The 14,595-nt window shown below is 63.8% G+C and overlaps 2 protein-coding genes across 2 annotated transcripts in view; one reads left to right on the top strand and one right to left on the bottom strand.

Moving 5' to 3' along the window:
* Positions 1 to 5,788, top strand: part of ARHGAP44 (Rho GTPase activating protein 44) — a 75,961-nt gene extending 70,173 nt beyond the window's left edge. Inside the window, exons 21-22 of the mRNA XM_077746716.1 lie at positions 1,078 to 1,458; positions 4,506 to 5,788. Coding sequence (XP_077602842.1) covers positions 1,078 to 1,458; positions 4,506 to 4,645 — 521 coding nt within the window. The 3' untranslated portion in view covers positions 4,646 to 5,788. The remainder of the gene's footprint in view (positions 1 to 1,077; positions 1,459 to 4,505) is intronic.
* Positions 5,757 to 14,595, bottom strand: part of ELAC2 (elaC ribonuclease Z 2) — a 37,997-nt gene continuing 29,158 nt past the window's right edge. The window contains 11 exon segments of the mRNA XM_077746714.1: positions 5,757 to 6,654; positions 7,048 to 7,192; positions 7,703 to 7,781; positions 7,915 to 8,035; positions 8,124 to 8,223; positions 8,922 to 9,031; positions 9,147 to 9,185; positions 9,569 to 9,707; positions 11,273 to 11,369; positions 12,776 to 12,894; positions 14,460 to 14,587. Coding sequence (XP_077602840.1) covers positions 6,418 to 6,654; positions 7,048 to 7,192; positions 7,703 to 7,781; positions 7,915 to 8,035; positions 8,124 to 8,223; positions 8,922 to 9,031; positions 9,147 to 9,185; positions 9,569 to 9,707; positions 11,273 to 11,369; positions 12,776 to 12,894; positions 14,460 to 14,587 — 1,314 coding nt within the window. The 3' untranslated portion in view covers positions 5,757 to 6,417.

Here is a 14,595-nt window from a genome sequence, read left to right as displayed (position 1 = left end):
GGAGGTACCCGGCTGAGAAGCAGTTTCATTGCGGGTCCTGACTCTCTGCCGCTTTCTGTGCGAGAGGCTGATTACACTGCGAGCCTGTGCGGGAGAGACGGCCCTTCCCGTCGTGTGGAAGAGGTTTCGATGAACCGCGGAGGGCACGCAGCGGCTAAGACGCGGTAGGGACTTGAACCCAGGTTGGTGGGATCACGTCCTTGTCCACTCTGCACACGGAGCGCTTCAGAATAGATGTTGTTCCATGGTGGGGGAGGGAGCGGGGGCGGGGAGGGAGGAGAGTCCCCGGTGCCTCCTTGAGCACCTAGAAGTTTCTTCTGGAACCAGCGTAGCCCACGGCAGCCCTCGCTTAATTCTGACGCGTTAGTGATCGCTTTCTCCACAAACGTGTGCACGTCGGCGCGGGCTTCCAAGTGTTGGACTTCGTCCCTCTTACCGCTTCATCTTTACTCTGTGAAGTACCTGCCATCCCGCAGCAAGGTCAAGCAAAGAAAAAGGGTGATGAAGGCAGCGCGGAGCGGGGTTGGGGCAGAGATGTGCCTAAGGAGCACGCGGTGTGTCTGCAAAGTCTCCGCCCAGAGGGTACAGTTCTCGAGAGAAAGCCACCAGTAGACAGGATTCGGAGCAACGATGGGGAAGGACAGGGAAGGCGAGAGAGACGCTGTGCTTCTGTGGCTGGAGGACCGGGGGCATCAGTCGCTCTGCCAGGAGCCAGGGGGCAGGTTCGGCCAAAAGTCCCATGAGACACTCGCTCCTGGCTCTCTGCCCGACCCCAGTGTCCCCAAGTGAACTCGGAGCGTCCTCCTCGGACCCCGCGTCATGGACTCCCCACCCGTCCTCAGCACACTTTCGATGCCTTCTAGCACTCGGAAGCCACCAGGGGACGTGGGGCCGCCGGCCGCGTGTGGGCAGCGTGCCCTCTGCCTTGGCCAGGGCTGCATGCACATCCCGGCGGGGGTCCGGGAAGAGGCGGAGAAGGGAGCGAGCAGATGGACAGGCACGAAAGCCTGCAGTGGNTGTCAACAGGCACATTTGACAACCGAGTGTGTGTGTATGTTCTCGCGTTTTCTCTTTCAGTTTCCAAGAAGCTGGCACCCATCCCGCCCAAGGTCCCCTTCGGCCAGCCGGCGGCCGTGACTGACCTCTCTGCCGGCCAGCCGGCCCCGCTCAGCCTGTCGCCCACGCCCCCGAGCACCCCTTCGCCCTACGGACTGAGTTACCCTCAGGGGTACTCCCTGGCCTCGGGCCAGCTCTCCCCGGCCGCTGCAGCGCCCCCCCTGACCTCTCCCGCTGGCTTCGCGACCGCCGCGGCCAAATCGCGGCCCACCCCCAAGCCCCGACAGAGACCCACGCTGCCGCCCCCCCAGCCTCCGACGGTCAGCCTGCCGGGCCCGAGTCCACAGTCCACGGAACACCCCGTGCTCGACGGCATGGCCCCCGGGGAGAGCATGTCCACAGGTAACCGAGCCGTGGCGCCCGCGCGTTTCCTCTCGCACCTCGGCCGGCTGCGCCCTGTGCAGGGGTCACTAGTGCCACTGTCTTTGACAAGCTGTGCGGGGCCTGGGGAGCTCCCGCCACGAGCTCAGTGGATCCAGATTGTCCCGCAGATGCGCTTCCTAGGAGATTGCTCCCCACAGAACGCCTGCCCGTGTGGGGTTCTGATTCTGTCTGAATCTGGGGGGCTGGGGCTGAGCCCCGAGTCCTTTGTGGACAGGGCTTCAGGACAGGGTGGGAGCCCAACTGGGATCCAGACCGGCTGGTGCAGGCACAGGTGAGTTTATCGGCCGCTTTCCTTGGGTTGGAGCCCAGGTACGCGCATAGGTGCAGCCCCTGACCTTGAGAACAGAGGCCAAGAACTAAACACGTTTTTTTTCCCTACTAGTAAAATAAGCCTTGTTAGAAAACCGTATTTCCAGCACTATTTAGGGAAGGGTCAGTTTTAGGAAAGACGCTTATCTCTGCCATCCCCGGTCCTTGGAGGCTCTTGTTGGCCAAGCCCATGACCTCTCAATTCAGTTTTGTTTAAGTTTAAAAATTAGAGATGGAGCTATCTCCCCCCAACCCCCAAGATGTAAAAGGGAGAAATCACAAACACATTTAGCAAAAACCATTGGTGAGTTTTTGAAATGTCTCCCCAGAGACTCTGCCCACGTGGCGTTAGAGACTCGGGCTATTTGCAGTGGCGCTGAAGTCCTTAGAGCCTCCCCCCTCCCCCTCCCCCATTCAGGGAGGCTGCATCTGGGCCTAGAACTGGCCCACATGTCGGCCCTGCATGTCACCAGGCGGCACAAAGCCTGGGCATTATCTGTTCTGTGTGGTCCCAAGTAGCAGGAGGTGAGGCAGCTTGGGGTGTGCGTGCACACACCCCAGACTCATGCATACACACACGTGTGTGCACACACACACGCCCCACATCCCCACGCACTTTACACAAATCCCAGATTCCTGCATGCAGGTACACACCGCCCACGCCCACACAGGTACACGTGGCCTGTGCACATACCGTGTGCATGCACCGCAGCCCGCGCACACGCACACATCTGCACACATCCGTGCTTCAGGGGACAGCGGGGTCTTCTAGGTCCTAGGTCCCCTGTGATTTCTGATGGGGTGGTACTTAGACCCCTAGGTCCCCCCGCCCCTCCCGGAGAGTGAGGTTTTTTTCCGCCTCCCTCGCGTGGGTGAGTGAGCCTGGGGGTCCAGCCCCCTCGGGCTTGTCTAGTCCGAGCGTCTGGGACGGCCCAGGAGGTTGACATATTGGGGGGAGCAGCCTCTGGTGGCCCGGCTTCTGTTTCGGAAGGTGACTGACGTTGAAGGTACAGCGGCTGCGTCCACCCCGAGGCCCATACAAAATTAAGGAAAGTCCTCCTCCCAAACCCGCTGTGAGCGCCCCCCACGGCTGGTAGCTGGCGGTGGTGATGCTTCGACAGGGGGAGGGGCCCAGGTGACCCCAGGAGCTCAAGGTCACCCTGAGTCAGCCCGAGGGGCCCTCCTCCCGTCCCCTGGTCCCCCAGGAAAGTGCGGGAAGCAAGGCAAGGAGCTTAGGCTGTCACTGGACAGAGACGGAGAGGTGGTGACACCCTCGGAGGATACACTGGGGGCCCAACGTGGGCGCTGGAAGGCTCGGGGGGCCGGCGCCCCCCCGCTGGGCGGGTCTGGAGCTGCTGACTTTGCGTGCCCCCCCTCCCCCCGCGCCGTGGCGTGTCCGTGTTCTCTGGCAGCACACTGTCGTTGTGTCCGTCCGCACGGGTCTCCTCTGTGACACTCCGGTGCGGCCCGACCGATGTCCTGCTCGGCGTCGTCTCCGTGTCCCGTTCGTGTCTCATCGTGTTTCTTCCTCTCTCCGAATCCTGTCGCTGTGTTCCTGCAGCNCGCTGGGCGACGGGGCGCGCGCAGGCTTGGCCGCCCCCACTTCTGTCTCTGCCGCACCCGGGCGCCCCCTCCCTCCGGAGGCCGCGGCCCGGAAGGGTCCCGCCCGGCACTGCGGGGGCGCCCCGTGGCCGTGAGGTCCCACCGGTGACCCCCACTTTCCGGAGCGGGCTCTAACTTGTCCCCTGGGCTGACAGCCGGCAAGGCCCGAGGCGCCCACGGGCAGTGGGGTTCGGCCGAGGCTCGTACCCCGGCGTAGGCGGCCGGCGGTCCTCTGTCTCGCAGGGTTTGGGGAGCACGGCCCCCGGCCCCTGCCGCGTCTCCTCTGCCCGCACGGAGATGCGATCAAAAGTGAGGAGAAGGGGCGCCCCCGCCCCCCTTCCCGCCCTCCATGGAAACTGCCAGGCCCCGGGTCCTGTGGAGACTGGGGGCAGGCGCTCCCCCTCCCGGCAGTGGGCGGGGCGCCTCTCCCGCCATCCTGCTCCGGGGCCAGGCGCCCCCAGGGAACAGCCGGGGCGGCAGCCGGCCTTTGGTTCCAAGGTCACACTCACAAGGTGACAGACGGGATTTCGAGTCCGTCCGAAGGCCCCGTCTCAGGGGGACAAGGACACGCTGGAAGGACGTTTTGAGGACCGTTTGGGGGGGGCGGGGTGACAGGAGGACGTTTGTCCCTGAGATTGTATGTGTGTACGTCCGAATGTCTGTCTGTCCTTGGGCTGAATGTTGGTTTTAAAAAATACCCTAAAGGCGCCCCCTGCTCCCGCCCATCCCCTCCTGGGAACACCTCCCCTGCCCCCAGGCAAGGCTATGTGGGGCCAGAAGGGGAGCGGGGGGAACACCGGCGGTGGANGGCACAGCCTTCCCTCCCATCTCCAGAAGGAATGGCCTTCAGTGCCTGCAGGAGGGGCCTCCCCCAGGGCCGACAGGGGGTCTGTCCCCGCGGCCTGAGGTCCCTGAGCCCCGCCCCGAAAGCAGCCTCCCCTCTGAGAACGGAGCCTGGGGGCGCGCGCAGGGCGCGGCGGGGGGCTGCGCGGGGCTCCTCGGTGAACCTCCGCGCGAGGGAGCAGAGCACCCCCTGCGGTGGGTGGGGTGCCCCCGCCGGCCCCTCAGCCGCCCCTCTCTCTGCCGCCTTGCAGATCTCGTCCACTTTGACATCCCCTCCATCCACGTGGAGCTCGGGCCGCCGCTGCGCCTGAGCCCCCTGGAGCACGCGCGGCGACACTCGGTGACAGAGAAGAGGGACTCGGAGGAGGAGTCGGAGAGCACCGCCCTCTGACCCGCGCAGGCCCCGCCCACCCCGGAGCGCCCCCTGGGCTCGCGGCTGTGCGGCCACGGCCCGCGCGAGGCTGAGGCTGGAGTCGTGCTGAACTGTGAACTGCCCCCTCTGGCCGGCGCGGCCGTGTTGGTGCGAGTTCGTTTGTTCCCTGGGGCGGTGACTTTGGCCTTTCGTTTGATCTCTGCCTTTTTGACTTTGTGCCTATTTTGACCCACTCTCAGCCTCCACAACCAGGGGCACCCCCTCCACCGTGCGGTTGTGCGTCAGAAAGGTCGTTTGGGGGGGGGGCCGGTTCCACCTGCTGTTGCCCCCAGGCTCTGACAGCTGGGGGGGGGGGGGTCTCCCCACCGTCAGCCCAGTGACTGCTGGGGGGCAGAGACAGCCTGTGTACAATCTCCGTGGCTGCCCCTGCGGCATGGGCTCCAAAGTCAATGGCTTAAAACAAACAAAATTTGCTTCCCTTCCTGAGGGTTTTGTTTCTCCCAACCGTGTGACCGAAGGCTCCCGTCACTACCTTCTCGTTTTCTACTGAGGACTTTCAAAGCTGATCTTCAGGGCGCCTCCAGTCCCCCAGAAACCTCCGCGGCCGGGCATCTCAGCGCCGCACTGGGCCCCGGGTGCCGGCCTCCCCTTCCCGGAGGCCCCAGGGACCAGCAATAATTCCGCTCACCGCAGCAGCAGCAGCGTGGAGGGAGGGAAGGCGGCCCTCGGTGACACGGGGTCTGGGGCACCCGGGAGCCCAACCCCACTTGGGGCTCCAGGCAGAGAGGCTTCGGGTCATGCATGCCAACTCAAACGTTCCAATTTTATCCTTTTAAAATAGATGCGGTCTACCTATACAGGCTATAATATTTGTACATATGAAATCTATATTTGTTTAATTTGAGCCAAACTAACCCCGTGTACAGGTGTACACGGAGAAATTTAAAAGCTTCGTTATTTTTCCCGACACGTGTAAAGTAACCTTCCCCGAGGGTGGGATTTTGCCACCTTTTGATGTTCACAGCCTCGCTCGCTCCTGGCACGGACGGACGGTTCAGGACCCGACTTGTTAACGGAGCCCAGGGGTTGAAAGTTACCTTTAAATACATGTACAAATAGTTGTCCAAAGTAATGTTATTAAAATAGATTTATTATCCCTGAGCGTGGCCTATCTTCTTGTTCTGACCAGGGACTTGCTGGGCCCACTCCTCCCGCAGGAGACCAGAGCCCGGGGCTCGCTCGGCCACACCCTCGGTCTCGCTTTCGAACCTACGCGCTCCTGCGAGGGAGGAGCGCACACGCCAGGCTCATCTCTGAAACTCCCTCGGTGTCCGAGCACTGACCTCAGCGTGGCGAAATCCCAGGAGGAGGGGCCGCCTCAGGCTCCGGGGGTCCCGGCCCCCCCCGAACTGCGTCTTCTGAGCCTGCACGGCTGGACTTCGGTCACAATCCAGGCCACGGTGGGGTGGCCGCTCCCTGGCCGCCACGTGGGGTGGCCGCAGGACGGCGCAAAGCACTCCGGTCCCACGCGGCGCCCTTATTGCCTTCTGTCCTTCGACACGGGGTCCCTGGAGTCCCGGGTCCTCGGACAGTCCCGTCCAGGTGTGGGCACGTGGTTTTCCATGTGACTTCCTTGGAAGTCGGTCTGCCCCTAATTCCTATCTGTCCGTCCAGCAGTTCCCGTCCCAGGGCTGGGCCCTCAGCTCCCACCAGGCCCCGGGGTGGGGGGCAGACGCGGGGCTACCACGCAGAGGACAGCAGCCCCCCACGTCCAGGGTCCCTCCGGGCCTTCACTGGGCCCTGACCTTCTTGCTCTGAGGGCCCCGGGGCTGCTCTGCGAGGGCCCGTTTCTGCTGGGGCGCCCCGTCCTCGGGGCCACCCGCCCGTTCCTGGGACAGGAGGGCCGCCCGCGCCAGCCGCACCTCCCGCTTCTCCCTGCGCTCCTCCATCTCCTCGATGTCGCCGGCAAACAGGGCCTTGAGTGGGGCGATCAGCTTGGGGACCGTGGGGAAGTCCTCAAAGCAGACCTGGAAGGCGAGCGGAAAACAAGGCCGGGCGTCAGGGGCAGGTCCCCCGCCTTCCTGTTGGCCAAGGGCCGTGGGGGAGGAAGCCTCTGGAGAAGGGGGCGCAGCCTCCCCGCTGCTGGCTGAGGGAGCCACACTGCACGGGCCTCACGAGACGAGGCCATCCTCACCCGGGCGGGGGGTGGGGGGAGGGAGAGAGAGGAGAAAAGACCGACTCCCCAGCAGGTGCTAGGCCTGATCCCTCAGTAACTCCGGAGGTGGCGGTCTGGCCCGAGGGTCCCACGGGAGGTCGGCCTTGCCCTCCAGCCACTGGTGGCCATGTTCTGTACGGACAGAACCCCGTACCCTGGGCCCTGAGTCCCCCACGCAAGGAGCACCAGCGCGCGCGGCACAGACCTTCATGTGGTCAAAGGCGATCCCCACTTTGTCGCTGAAGTCGGGGCTGAAGAGGGGGACCTTGGCGTAGCGCTGGCTGAAGTGGTTGAGCATGGTGAAGCCCGCGTTCATCCGCACGCCCACGCCGATGGCCTGTGACGTGGTGCTGCAACAGAGGGAGCCGGTGCCGGTGGGGAGACAGCCCGAAGGACACCGGCTCCGGCTCCCCCTGCACCCACCGAAGGCTGGGGGGATTCCCTGTCCACACCCCTGCTGCCTACAAACCCCTGAGGGCCAGACTCTTTGCACGGCCCCAGATGGGAGCCCAGGCCGGGACCGTGTCCATGAGGGCAGAGAGCAGGTAGGGGGGCTTCTCACTTGGGGTGACACACGATTGTCCCAGCAGCAGCCCGCCACCCAAGCGGGCCCTCACTTGCCCAGGCAGCTCCCTGCCCGGGCTTCCATTTACGCCAGCACATGTGCGGGACCCACTCCCGCCCCAGCCAGCACCCCCGCCCCGACAGCGGTGCAGAAACGAAGGCAGGAGCCTCCACGGCCCAGCGGGAAGCCGGCCGGCCCCATGTCACACCGTCTCTGGAGAGCTCGGTCGTTCCCCACGGGGCTGACGCAAGGGGGCCCCAGGGGTCCCTGGGGGACGGGAGTGGGCCTCCCCTACCTGTGTGTCTTTTCCACGGCCTCCTTCTCCAGGCCGTCCTCCAGCGTGGCCTCGTGGATCAAGAGGGTGGCGTCCTTCCCTAGAGAGGAAGCAGCAGGCACTGGGGCAGGGCCCTCCGCCCGAGAAGTGCTGGGCCCCGGGGAGACCCCGCCCTCCCGCGGTCCACACTGACTTTCCCCGGGTTCACACCCGCCCACACCGCCCGCACTCACCCATCTGGACCAGAGCCTCGCAGGGCATGGTGTCCCCTGAATAGACCACCTTCCAGCCGGATGTGTGGACCAGCGCGCAGCCGAAAGCATGCTTGCAGTGCCGGACCAGGCAGGTCTGGAACTGAAGGAGCAGGGTGGGGGAGGGGAGGGCTGCCGGCTGTGCCCAGGCCGTGCCCCTGTCACCCTCCCACCTGCAGGCAACCCCTTACCTCCCCTAGGTCACAAGCTCCCAGCAGCGAACCAATCAGCCTTTCGACCTCGGGGCTGGGCGCCTCCGCCCCTTTCTGAAGGCACTTGGCGGGAATCAGGCTGGGAAAAGACGAGAGTTAAATGGCAAATGTGAAAAAAATTTTTTATGCTTTCAGCTTATGTGACGGAGAAAGGGAGGGCAAGTTGGGGGAGGGGCAGAGAGGAGGGGAGAGAGAATCCCAAGCAGGCTCTGCACTGTCGGCACGGAGCCCGACTTGGGCTCAGTGTCATGAACCGTGAGATCATGACCTGAGCCAAAATCAAGAGCCAGTCAGTCAACCCGCAAAACCACCCGCGTGTCCCGGGAAAAAATGTTAATGTGACTCAAAGTTCAAGCGTCTGGCTAGAAAGCCCCAAAATGGTTATTATAAAAACGATTTAAATCCGTCTCTAAGAGAAAAGAATTGTCAATTAAAAGGAGCCAAACCAAACNCCCGGGGCCCGCTGTGCCCACCCCTGCCCGGCTGCTGGGCCCCGGGGCGGCTGCCTGGGGAGGGGAGGGAAGGGGTGTAGGCGGAGGCCGGGAACCAGCAGCACCTAAAGGAGAGCTGAGAAGAAAGGCAGAAACTGTCAGTGGTCTCCACCCTGGGGTCCCAGCTCTGCCGCCTCCTATGACCCGGTCGTGGAGGTCTCTGGGACGGCAGTGGGGACAGCACTGGGGACGGCTGTGGGGGATGGAAGTGGGGACGGAAGAGGGGACGGCTGTGGGGATGGCAGTGGGGACGGAAGAGGGGACGGCTGTAGGGATGGCCGCTCACCTCACATGCTGCAGGACGCGCTGGCACTGGTGGTGGTACTGCTGGAGCCAGGCCTTGAGCTGAGTCGGGGCAACCACCAGCAGAGGGGGACACGGCCTTCCCAGAGACGCCTGAGACAAGGACACCCGAGGGAGCGCCGCGTCAGGGACGGGGACTCGGGGGGCAGGAGGTGTGGCCGACGGCGCGCCGGCCACCTCGAACGGCAGTCAAGGCGAGCGCACTCACCAGGGCTCGCTCCCTCTGCAGCAGGATATTCAGCAAGCCCTGCGGGGAGATGGGGCGCGTCAGCCGGTCGGAAGTCCGCTCCCCACTCCCCGCCCCCCACGCCAGGTCTGGGCCCTGGGGTCCTCCTCTCGCAGCCGCCCCCACTTCCCTCCCAGCCGCCGGCCGTGGGCAGCGTGACCAGGGACAGAGCAGGAGCCTGGGGTCCTCACTGGCCCCGGGGGGGGGGGTGGGGAGGTTCCCCGCAGAAGAGGCCACGCGGGAAGGCAAGCTGGCTCAAGACGGACAGTGGGACAGACAGACAGGCAGACAAGGCAGCGCAGGGAGCAGAGCAACCGCATGAGCGAGAGCAGAGCCAAGGCCCTGGGCACAGCCGGGAACAGCCGGGAAGAGAGGGGTGGCGCCGGAGCGCAGCGGCCGCTCACCGTGTGGTGATCCGCGTGCAGGTGGGACACGAACACCGCGGCGAGGCCGCCCAGGACGCTGTCCACCTCGTCCCCGTAGTGCCGGCACAGCTGCCCGAACGTGCCTTCGCCGCAGTCCAGGAGCAGGGACCTGTCGGGGCTGCAGACGACGGGGACGGTCACGTCGCCGGAAAGGCTGCCTGGGTCCGCGGGGCCTCAGGGAGACGGGGGGAGGGCGGAGCGAGCGGGCGCGGGCCTCCGGCGTCTCCCGGAACCTCTCGTGCTGAGAGGCCGGTCCCCGGGCAGAGGCGACTCCGGTTGCTGCAGCTCGTACACGGAGGAAACGACTGCACACACGCGGAGGGCCCGGGCCGGCGAGTGCTGGCGCCCGGTTAGTGACGCGGGAGGACAGAGCCATTTAGTGGCGAGGAGGCGCCTTGGGTTATTTAAGCTGAACCCGCAGCAGCCCCCGTGGGCGGCAGCAGCGACGGGCACCGTGGACGTGCCTCCCCCCGTCCAGCAGCCCCTGCCCCTCAGCCTGGCCCCCACCCGCAGGTGCAGGGCGGGCAGCAGCCGAGGCCCCCGTGAGCCGCTCACAGGGTTGGGTTCCGGGGCGTCCCCCCGACAGCCGGTCGGCCTCTGCTCCGCAGGGGGGGGCCGGTCCCCGGCAGGCCTTCGTCCTCCTCAGGAGAGGCCATCCAGCGGGGGCGCCGTGCCCGTGCCCCAGGGAGAAGGCCCAGAGCGCAGACCCGAACCTCCCGGGCAGGCGCTGCATTCCGGAAACGCCTCCAGACCAACTGCGTCAGGCTCAGGTGCCCCCCGGGGCTTTCAGGAGAAGCCCCATCACGGAGCCCCTCGGCCCCCAGGCGCTCCACCGCTCCTCCCGAGTCCTAAGGGGTCCGTCCCCGACCTGTGCATGAGCGACGTCAACGTGCACCTTGTAAGTGAGCTTGCAGACGTGCCGTGCACACGGGCCGGCACCAGGTTAGCCTCTCCATGCGCGAGAATGCCACAAACACGAGGCAATCAAACCCAGGGACCCAACACGAGACCAACGGGCGAGCCTCACAGCCGCTCCACCAGGGGACAGCTCAGTGCGCCCACGGGGACGCATCGGGACAGCTCCATGTGCACCGCAGGGACCAGTCAGGGGACAGCTCAGTGCACCACAGGGACTAGTCAGGGGACAGCTCAGTGCGCCCACGGGGACCAGTCAGGACAGCTCCATGTGCACCACAGGGACCAGTCGGGACAGCTGAGTGCACCACAGGGACTAGTCAGGGGACAGCTCAGTGCGCCCGCAGGAACTGGTCAGGGGAGAGCTTGGCGCAGCAGTGAAGACACCAACTCATACCCAGATCTGCCGTGACCAGTGGTCGGATAACCTCTCTGAATGTTAGTTTAGGATCAAGGCAATGGGTGATCGCTATTTTATAGGGTTAATGTTAAAATGCAGCGAGGTGGTTTCTCAGCAGGTGCACCACAGACGGTGGCAGGGCCCACTGTCTTCATCAACAGGCAGCACAGGGCACCGAGCCTGGTGAATGGCAGAGGCGTCAGCTACTGAGACTACTTATGAAACACGTTAGCGCCAGGACTCCTCTCCCGGGCGCTCTGGCCGAGAGGACAGGCTGCCGCGATTTTGTGCGGCTGCATTTCCCCATCGGCCTGGGCGGCGGGACGGTGTTCTCTCGGGGAGTCGGCGGGCTCCCGGGGGTGCAGTACCTTATGTTGACAAGCGTGGCACTGACGTTCCGAATCTTCATCGGGATGGCAGACCCCGTTCCGAGGAAGACGATTTCTGGATACTGGCTGCTTTTCTCTATGGAAAGACACACGTACAGAGTCCTTTTCTGTGGGTCAGAAGTGAGCCAGCACTCAGCCACGAGGAGTTATGTCCCCCTTCCCAGGAGAGGCTGCTGAACCCACCTGGCAGGTCCTCATGTGAGGACCCTCCCTGCACTGGCCATTTGTGGGTAAATAGCTGGGAAAAGGAACAAATAAATCCCACAGCCCTTCTTTGAAAAGAAGCGCTCTCAGTCCTTTAGGTAACAAAGGAGACTTTATGCTGCGAATCGTTTACCTCAAGGGACGGGTGTCCGCCTGACATCCAGCTCTTACCACCAAGAGCTTTACAGGGAATGCAAACAGGCTCAGGGGAGACGCAAGCAAGCTCCCTAGTGCAGAAAAGGCAGAGGCAGGACCAGAAAGACTAGTCTAGAGAGATCTGATGGCTCTGAAGCTGAGGCCTCTTCCATGGCATCAGCCAGCTAGATAAGCTCCAGCTGCACGGCTACAGGCCTGATCCAGATGGGTCTTTCACACGCAAACCAGTAATGCAGTCACAAACGCAAATGCAATCACAAACTGAAATGCAATCACAAACTCAAAAGTCAAGTGAGAGAAGTCAGTCTTCCCCAGACAGACCAGAAAGCTACTTCCAGGGGAGACTCTACACCCACCCAGGTGGACTTCCATGCAGAAACTGCAGCCGGGGGTGCCTGGGTGGCTCAGTCAGTTAAGCATCTGACTGGCTCAGATCATGACGTCGTGGTTTATGGGATCAAGCCCCACATTAGGCTCTCTGCTGTCAGAGCAGAGCCTGCTTCAGATCCTCTGTCCCCCAACCCCCTGCTCCTCCCATGTGCACGCTCTCTCTCAAAAATAAATATATTAAAAAAAAAAAAAGCAGACTGCAGATGGGTGAAAGGCCATCTGGCCCCATGAACACCCAACCGCTTTCCGGTCCAACATTTATCTGCTTCTATCGTTAGCTGAAAAGCACACTAGAAAAACCAGCTCCTGAAGCAAAGGTCACCAAGCTCCCCTAACTGCTCTTGCTGATGAAGCAATGGTGAGTGTCACTCAGTAAGGGGAGTGTCGTGGCCAAATCTCCCATGGACCCTTAGTAGCAAAGCCAAGACTAGATCCCGAGTCGGCTCGGTCCAGAAGCTTTCTGAAACCCGCAGGAGCTCCCAGAACTGCTGCACCCAGCGTGTGCCTCGTAAAGAACGGCTGGGCACCATCACCAAACACTCTGATTTACCACATCTTGGCAGTGGGGGAGGGACAGGTGGGGGGGGCAGGCGCCAGTGTCCTCAGGTCAAGACAGAACAGCACTACCTCACGTAACCAGAGCAGGTCAGGTGGTGTGTGCGGACTTCCCACTTAGCGCCGCCAGAGGGCAGCGGCCGGGGAAGGAAGGCCGTCCTGGGGTCTTCCGCTCACCTGCAGCGGGGGCGCCGTCCTGCACCGCCTTCCGGTATTCCTGTACACTTTCCTGGAAGTTGGGGAGCTCAAGGGCCTCGGCGATGAACTCATCGGGATTACAACTAACGACGGCATCCCTGCAGGGAGAGAAGCATCTCAGGTGACCAAGGTGGCCGCAGCCTCAGGGAAACACCAATGTGGGTGTCCGAAATCAACTTATGGACACGATCCACAGAAGGATCTCCGCATCAAGACTGAAGCACAGGCGACAGAGACCCTGGGCCGCTCTGTTCTCCTGCCGTATGGACCCTTACTCCTCAGCCGAGCGGGGGTCTCAGAGCGGGGTCTGAAGAGCTCAGCCCCTCCCGACATCTCAGGACCCTGGCACTGCTGACATTCGGGGCAGGGTCCTGTGTGGCACCTCAGCCTCTGCCCACTCGATGCCACTAGCACCCCCATGCCCTCCTGGACTGTGACAATGAGAAGTGTCTCCAGACACTGCCCAGCCTCCCCTGAGAGCCAGAGGAAGGAGGGGAGATGAGCAGGCTGCCCCAGAGGACGTGTGTGGCCCAGGAGCAGTGGCTGCCACACTAACGGGCCCCCAGAAACCAGGAACCCCGTGGAAACGCAGGCACTGACGGGGGCATTTCTAGCAAGGCCCTGGTGACGCAGCGTGGCTGGTCCCCACCACGCAGACCGGCAAGGCTCGCTCAGCGGGTCCTCACCCTGACCGGGCGCTCCCGCAGGGAGGCCAGGCCCAGCGCCCCGGATCCGACGCGGGAGGCTGGGCACTTGCACTGGGCGCCCCTGGGTCCCGGCCGGGCTCACCGGGCACAGCTTTAGGAACCCTCTGTGCCCAGGGGGACCGCAGGCTCCGACACCTGAAGAAGCCCAGCCGCCCCGCACCGGAGCACACGGCGTGCGGTCACAGTGCAGGCGCTGCGGCGGGCGGGAAGCTTCAGCGCGCTCGGGACTCGTTCATCGTGAGACGTGGCAGGCGGGAAGCGCTTCCAGGGACACCGCAGCACTGGGAGAGCCTGCCCGCCGGCAGCTTAACGCTCTGCAAGTGCCTTCCGAAGCGTCCCTTCCTACCCGGTAAGCCCTCGTCCACGGAACCCCCCCCAGGGACAGAGGTTCCCTCCCCAACCCGGTAAGCCCACGTCCAAGGGCCCCCCCAGGGACAGAGGTCCCCTCAGACGCTTGCATACGAACACTCAGGGGTTCAGCAGAACAACAAAAATCTAGAAACATCTAACAAGAACCAACACCCCGTCTGGAACGCGTTAGAGACCCAGTTACCAAACACCCCGCAGCGAGTCCGGGAAAGAGGCCGAGTCAGGACTCGGCTCCACAGACACGCGGACAGACGCCCCACGCGTTCCAATTTAAACAAGAAAACATTAACAATCGGCACCTCTTCTCTCGGGGGACAGGATGCCGGGCGACTAACTTTCTCCATCCAACACTTACTTCCCCGTTGTCCCGTCGTCACCGGGAAAGCCTGAGGAAGGGTCGCCGCTGGCCCCGACCTCCGGCCCGCGCTGGGGACTTGGCTCCGGGACGCCCCTCCCCGGCCGTCAGGGCCTGCCTGCAGCAGGGAGAGCTCGGGCGCGACCCAGACCCCGTGGCCCGCGCAGGCTGCGGGACTCACTACGCGGCTCTCCTGTTCTAGAGCCTTCCGTGGGCCCAGAGTCGCACTGACCTCTGCCACTCCCTCCGAGGACGGAGCTGGTACTTGAGGAGACACTCGCCCCGGACGGTGGGCACACGGGAAGCAGGGAGCTCCTCCTGGAAGAGAGTCGTCAGGCACAGCGCACGGGGAGAAGCAGGCCGCGGGC

The sequence above is a fragment of the Crocuta crocuta genome, unplaced genomic scaffold (assembly GCF_008692635.1).
Source record: "Crocuta crocuta isolate KB4526 unplaced genomic scaffold, BGI_CrCroc_1.0 scaffold139, whole genome shotgun sequence".
Lineage (NCBI taxonomy): Eukaryota > Metazoa > Chordata > Mammalia > Carnivora > Hyaenidae > Crocuta > Crocuta crocuta.
Note: the sequence above shows the minus strand (reverse complement) of the source record. Positions and strands in the feature narration are given on the sequence as shown.